At 28.4% G+C, this 7,487-nt stretch overlaps 1 protein-coding gene across 1 annotated transcript; it reads left to right on the forward strand.

Annotated features, from left to right (window-relative positions):
• The first annotated feature begins 69 nt into the window (after window positions 1-69).
• Window positions 70-7,487, forward strand: LOC130675741 (uncharacterized). The gene is made up of 17 exons (XM_057481583.1): window positions 70-517; window positions 589-708; window positions 770-887; window positions 1,048-1,309; window positions 1,385-1,504; window positions 4,047-4,137; window positions 4,199-4,335; window positions 4,407-4,539; window positions 4,604-4,649; window positions 5,502-5,704; window positions 5,854-5,973; window positions 6,044-6,161; window positions 6,237-6,516; window positions 6,589-6,711; window positions 6,798-6,888; window positions 7,067-7,203; window positions 7,331-7,487. The coding sequence occupies exons 1-17, from the start codon at window positions 374-376 to the stop codon at window positions 7,485-7,487; spliced, it is 2,400 nt and encodes a 799-aa protein (XP_057337566.1). The 5' UTR covers window positions 70-373.

The raw sequence follows: 7,487 nt of genomic DNA on the forward strand, positions 1-7,487 counted from the left end.
CAGTAGAAAATTATTGAAAAAAATAGAATTTCATAACAATTTCTATAAATGAATATCGTTTCAAACATTAGACTGTACAGCAGGTGTAGCTGAACTTGAGTCGAAAAAATTATTACTGCAACATTTTATCGGCAATGTTACCAAGCTTTTTGATTTATATTTCCTATTGATATTGATAACAAGAAATGCATAAATTATTAACCGACCAAAAACTCTGGTTCATCAAAAATTGAAGGAAAATGCTGCCTACCCACAGAAACAGTGTCTACTGGTTCAAACAGAATTTTAAATGATTTCAACGAATTGAGCCGAGGGAACAGTGACATCACGTCAATCGCTGACATTTCAGTTGAGGTAACGCAAGAAGAAGGCCATGGATATTTTTAAAAACCGTCATTTTATAAACTATAGATTTATTATTTCCTGTTATGGAGTGTGGCCACATCAGTCTGGTTGCAACAAATATTTTTTGAGATTTCTTATAACAACAGGAATATTCAGCATTTTCACACCCAAGGTTTTTTTTCCAATTTTAAAATTTTTCAATATTAATAATTACTTTTAAAAACTAACGACTTATTTGAACAGACTATCAAGTTCATTGAATACTTTGGCGATATTGATGGCATGATTCAGTGTATTCCTATGCTTTGTGTGCATTTATTAGGTTTTGTTAAATTTATCAATTACATATTCAATGCGAAATCAGTGAGTACTTTTTTTTCCAACATATTTTTAATTTAAAAAACAACAATGGATCATTTTTTAGATAAAACGATTATTTTTGTTGATTGAACGCGATGGAAAAACGTTGAAAAGTGAAGAGGATAAAGAAATAATGGAAAGATGGCTAATACGTACTCGAAAAATAACATCTGCTTATACAGGTATTGATGCGTTTATAAATTTTTTTACTACGACGATGTAAAATAAAATTTTTTAAGATATTTTTTTGTGTTATTAATGAGTCAAAAGAATACTTTCCTTTGTTCATTAAATTTTGTTGCTTTATTTGAGTACGATTGGTGACGTGAAGCTTTGGCATAGCTGCCATGTTTCCAATACTAGGATTGTTTTTGGCATCACCGGCTATACCGAAAGTTTTGGACATTATTAAACCATTGAACGAAACTCGTAATCTCATATATTTATACGAAACGGAATATTATGTTGATCAAGATGAATATTACGTTCCAATTCTGTTGCACGCGTATTTTACTGTTCCACTGTCTGTTGGTGGTATCGTTTTTTTTGACAACATGCTCGGGACATTTATTCATCATGCCTGCGCAATGTTAGAAATACTCAGGTTTTTATATATTTTATTATTCCAAGTCATGATGTATTATAAAATTTAATTGATTAAATAAAGGTTTTTTTTTAGCTTATATTTGTCAAAAATACACATAGATAGTGATACAAAAAAAATTTATGATAAGGTAAAATTGGACAGAATACGTGAGAAAATAATTCACTGTATTAATATGCATCAAAATAGTTTGGAGTAAGTAATTAATATGTAATGGATATAATATAAAACCCAAAATATGTTTTTTTATGTACCTAAAGAACGGAACATTTTTCACGCAACTAAAATAAAAAATGTATGTAATTTGACTGCTGAAAGGGTAGTTAGGAGTGGCCTGCAATTTCCGGCTGACATATTAGCGCGTATGCGGGACATTTCAAAAATTTAGATCCAGTAGATTATTTATTTTTCGTTTTGTTTTTTATTTACGTTTCACGAAAAACGTTCTGATCTCAAGGTACATGTTTTTTTTTTTTTTTTTTTTTTTCTTTTTTCAAGTTTACAATTACTGCAAATAAAGACCGGAAAAAAATATTTGAAATCTACAAAGTACTAGATCCTTCAGATTTACCTAGATCTAATTTTTTTATTATTTAGATCTATGGTAATTTCATAAAAAAGTTGTGTTACTAAAAATTCAAAATTTCAATTTTAAAAGAGATTGTAGGCTTTTCAAAAAAAAATTGAGATCTTACGAGATCTACATAAATTTGAGCGAATCTGAATTAATCTATTAATGTCAATGTAGATCTAAAATTGGAAAAAATTAAATCCTGCTTGACCCAATTAGATCTCGTTAGATCTAAATTATTTTTTCCCGGAAGACACTTGCAAATTAGACATATCTATCACTATAAATTAGACTGTGCCAAATAAAATCGAAATGTTTTTATTTTCGGTCCCATACGAAAATTAGGTTGTCTCACTAAAAAAAAAATCCTGAAAAAATTTCAGCTCGATATGTCTATTTTTCAGTTAGCGCTCGCGTAAATAAGAATTTTCTAATAAAATTTTTTTTTATCCCAACTTAATATTTTACAAGTCATTAAATATAACTGATTAAAAAATGGCCAAGGTGTCATTTTGTAGGGAATTCAATATTCTACAAAAGGAACTTTTGATCGAATGGAAAACATCAGCCAATTTTTTTCTGCAGCCATTTGAACCTAATTTTTTTTTTTTAATTTACATTTATATTTACTATTAAACGCTTAGAAAACTATGTTGCTATGTATGAAACTTATTGAATTCAATTTCTCTAGGAACCTTTATGATCCCAAGGAATAGTTTTCATACTTGAAGTAATAAAACTAACATTAAACTATTGATATTAACAATATTTCTAACAATACTTTTTCTTTGTTTTGACATTTTTCGCGTTTAATTTTTCTAGTTATTTTTTTCTGCATTAGAATATCGTTCGTAATTGTGATTTTGAGATTCTCATACTGCTGATCAAAAATTATTACTTTATTGATAAAAATATACATTGTTTATCATAATAAAATACTTATAAAAATTTAAATAAAGGAAAAAGTGATGTTCTAATTGTGCAGAAAAGTTTTTGTCGATTTTGTTACTAGTTTTTGAGAGCTTATGATTTGTCAGGAGACACTATTGCAAATATAAACTGTACTTGCTCCAAACTAATTAGTAAATTAGTTAATTAATCAATAAATAGATAAATTAAATAATTTCTACTACAAGTTGTTGCTGCCCATTGTAGGCAACTTTCAGATTGTTTGCAATAGGTTCGCCTGACAAATCATAAGCTCTCAAAAACTAGTAACAGAATCGACAAAAACTTTTCTGCACAATTAGAACATCACTTTTTCCTTTATTTAAATTTTTATAAGTATTTTATTATGATAAACAATGTATATTTTTATCAATAAAGTAATAATTTTTGATCAGCAGTATGAGAATCTCAAAATCACAATTACGAACGATATTCTAATGCAGAAAAAAATAACTAGAAAAATTAAACGCGAAAAATGTCAAAACAAAGAAAAAGTATCGTTAGAAATATTGTTAATATCAATAGTTTAATGTTAGTTTTATTACTTCAAGTATGAAAACTATTCCTTGGGATCATAAAGGTTCCTAGAGAAATTGAATTCAATAAGTTTCATACATAGCAACATAGTTTTCTAAGCGTTTAATAGTAAATACAAATGTAAATTAAAAAAAAAAAAATTAGGTTCAAATGACTGCAGAAAAAAATTGGCTGATGTTTTTCATTCGATCAAAAGTTCCTTTCGTAGATAATTGAATTCCCTACAAAATGGCACCTTGGCCATTTTTTAATCAGTTATATTTAATGACTTGTAAAATATTAAGTTGGGATAAAAAACAATTTTATTAGAAAATTCTTATTTACGCGAGCGCTAACTGAAAAATAGACATATCGAGCTGAAATTTTTTTAGGATTTTTTTTTTTAGTGAGACAACCTAATTTTCGTATGGGACCGAAAAAAAAAAAATGTCGATTTCATTTGGCACAGTCTACTGTAAATGTATGACACAAGAAAAAAATCATTTTTTTCTAATTACCAATTACCTTTTGAATCCAAACTTAATGCAAAAAATATTCCCAAAATTTTTGGATATCCATTTCTGCTTTCTTTTATATAGTTAATAGTAAATATTTCATATTATCTCTGCATGAATGATCTTAAATGAAAATTTAAAATGGTATTTTTTAATTACCAATTTTTTTTTTTCACTGGTTGATAAGATTTGCATTGGAACTAGATGCATCTGTAAATATTGCTTACTTCATAGTATTGGGCTTAAGTTTATTAGTTCTTACTGTAACTGGTATGACGGTAAGTCATTTTTTTTATGATATTTTTTTTATATACTCAAAAATGAACCAAAAATATTTAGACAGTCATAAAACTGCATCAACCTGACGAGGCAATTAAATTTGGCGCATTTACAATGGGCGCATTTTTTCATCTTTTTTATAGCAGTTTTCAAGGACAAATACTCATTACACAAAGCGAAAAAGTCTTTTACTCTATGTGAGTAGACTAAAATATATATAAAAAAAAATGTCATACATTTTTTCATTATAAATAAAAAAAATTTTTAGCTATGAATCTGAATGGTATAATCTCCCTCGTTATCACCAAAATCTTCTGAATATTATTCTATTGAAAAGTATTAAGCCATTTACAGTCAGCGCAGGAAAATTATATATTCTATCAATGGATACATTTAGCATTGTAAGTTAATTATAAAAGTCAATAATTATTTCAATATTTAATACTTTGTATTTTTGTTTTAAAGGTACTCAAAAACGCCATGTCTTTTTTCACTGTTTTGTCTTCAATGCGTTAAATAATTATTTTAAAAAATAACAATTAAATTAATTGATGTGTATAATCTATAATAAATAACCAATTAATTGTTGATTTTAATATTCAATTTTTAAATACTGTTTTTTTTATTTTTTATATAAAATTATTCATAAAAATCGCCCACTATGTGACATTTTGAGGTCCTAGGAAGCTATTCTGATTATTTCCAGACAGACGCGCACGCGCGTGTGTGTAGAGATATGTGTAAGCTGTGTTAATGATATATTACATTTTTTAAAATTATTCGTTCCCTTAAAGGCTGGGAAAAAATGTTTCTACTCAGTTTAAAAATAAAAGTAAAATTGTATCAAGCTGTAGATTGATTAGAAAATCAAATAATTAAATTTTATTAACAATCAAAAATTCAGATTCTGATTCACAACAATGGTAATTAATATACTCACACAGTGATTAGGTGTGCAAATGACTATTACTTTCATGTAATTTATACATAGAAATTTGCTGAGTGTGGAATGCATTTATGCATTGTCTAATTTTAAAAATAATTGTTTATTGTCAATAATATAAATTATTTTTATTTGGCTGTAAATGAACCTTTAATTTAAATAATAATCTCAAGTTGGAAAATTTCTTCTTCGATCAAATTTGTCTAGTTTTAGAGTATAAGAATAAAATTGATACAATGTTGGAGGCAACTTAGTAGTTCAGGAATAAAATACAATTTTTATTAAAAGAGAATGACAAATGGCACATTTAACACGAAAAATGACAGGTGCTTCTTGGAAAAGTATGATTATCAAACGCTGTATATACCAAGAGAATACGTAATGAGGGTGGATATTAAAGTTTGAGTTTTGACACGCAAGCAAATTGCAACTTTCCAACAACCCAAGGATACATTTACATTAACACTGGAGACATCATAATGGACAACACACTGGACAATATATTGCGTGTAAATCGAATTCTCTTGTCATCACTCGGACAATGGCCACAGCAAGATCGAACTTCGAAAATATGTACGATTATAAGTGCTATATTTTTTCTAATTACTCAAGGATATTTACAGGTACTTCAATCACAAAAATACTTCTTGTAATTTTACTCGTATGGAAAAGTGTCTAATAGTAAAAAAAAAAAACAATTCCAAGCCTCTTGGATTAAATAATTTTTTCTTTAATTAAGTCTTCAGTTTTAATTAAAACAATTATTTTAAAGACTGGAGGGATGATAGCTGCATGGTGTGATACGCCAATTTTTATGGAATCGGTACCACCAGTTTTAATAAGCTTAGTAATTGTCTTTAAATTTATTAACTTTAACTACCACGCTGACAAGGTTTGTTACCTATTAACATTACAGATAACGACTAATCAATTATTTTATTATAATTAATAACAAATAACAGATGAGAACACTTCTCGAAAATATGCAAGCCGATTGGAATTCAATAAATGATGAAGAAGAAATAAAAATCTTAATCTCATGGACTAAAGATAGTAAAAAAAACACAATTATGTATGCAGGTACTTCCGCATTCGAATTATGCAAACAACGAAAATTCAATTTTTGAATATAAATAATGTTTGATTGAATTTCAGGTGCCGTTTACGGATCTATGGTTCCTTTTATGCTGGGTCCATTGTTGCCCATATTTTTCAAACTCATTCCTGAGAGTTTGTTGCCCGTCAACAGTAGTATGGCTTTAGCTAAACCAGTGATGTTTCATGTCGAATACTTGTATGATTTAGATAAATATTACTTTCCGATAGTTATTCATTCATATTTCGGTACAATGACATACATCACTACCACCGTTGCAATTGATTCAATGTTCATGGTTTATGTACAACATGCATGTGCAATATTTGCCATTGTCGGGTATGATCAATCTTATTGTAACAAACAAACTAATCGAACAAAATAAAAACAACTAAATCAATTTTCAATTAGAAATCGTTTGGAACATCTAGTGGACCATGATAATATTGATATTAATTTGAAACCAAATATTTTGAACGACGAATCCTATAGTCGAATGGTCAAGTGTATTATTGAGCACAGTAAGGCTCTTGAGTTAGTTAATTTAATCATACTTTTTTATAAAAAACAAAACTATAATCAAATAACTAGAAGAATTACAAATTACTTTAATTATTTAGGTATGCGCAGTTGATTGAGTCGGCAAATTCATTTTCATTTATTTTTCAATTGGGATTCAATATGGTTACCATCAGTTTTACTGGTTATCAAGTAGGCGCTACTTTATGATTAGTATATTATATTACAAGGGCGGAAAATTTGAAATTCCTGCACTGCGCGTCGGTGACGATCGACTACCAACGGAGGCTTGGTAGTCGATTGTCACAATTCGCGTCTTATACGCAACCGCACTCGATATATAAACCACTATTATCCATATATTTATTAGGCTATGACAAAATTGGATCGTCCTGACGAAGCTTTCAGATATGCGACTTTTACAATAGCCGTAACAACTGTTTTATTTTATTTAAGCTGGCCATCGCAGAGATTAGCTGATGAAAGTACACGAATGATTGAGTCCACGTTTGTAAACTTGTATTAAAAAATTTTTACGTGCGGTTGAAAACGTTTTAATTGTTTCCAATCGTCGATCATTAAGAAAAAATTACAAAAATTTTATTTGACGTTATTTATTTAAAAACATTTATAGAACTAGATCCGCATGGTACCTGACTTCGATTAGATCACGAAAGCTACTTCAGCTGTTTATACAGAAAAGCTCTGCTCCATGTCAATTAACAGCTGGGACTTTTTACATTTTGAATATGGAAAATTTTAGCGCAGTATGTACATTCACTATGGTTTAA

The sequence above is a fragment of the Microplitis mediator genome, chromosome 10 (assembly GCF_029852145.1).
Source record: "Microplitis mediator isolate UGA2020A chromosome 10, iyMicMedi2.1, whole genome shotgun sequence".
NCBI lineage: Eukaryota > Metazoa > Arthropoda > Insecta > Hymenoptera > Braconidae > Microplitis > Microplitis mediator.

Bases quoted from the DNA above. Each gene is read 5' to 3' on its own strand.
- LOC130675741 (XM_057481583.1), top strand. From the start codon at position 374: ATGGATATTTTTAAAAACCGTCATTTTATAAACTATAGATTTATTATT. The intron at 1,505-4,046 runs GTAAGTAATTAA...CTGGTTGATAAG, and splicing joins ATGCATCAAAATAGTTTGGA to ATTTGCATTGGAACTAGATG. The intron at 4,138-4,198 runs GTAAGTCATTTT...AAAAATATTTAG, and splicing joins TTACTGTAACTGGTATGACG to ACAGTCATAAAACTGCATCA.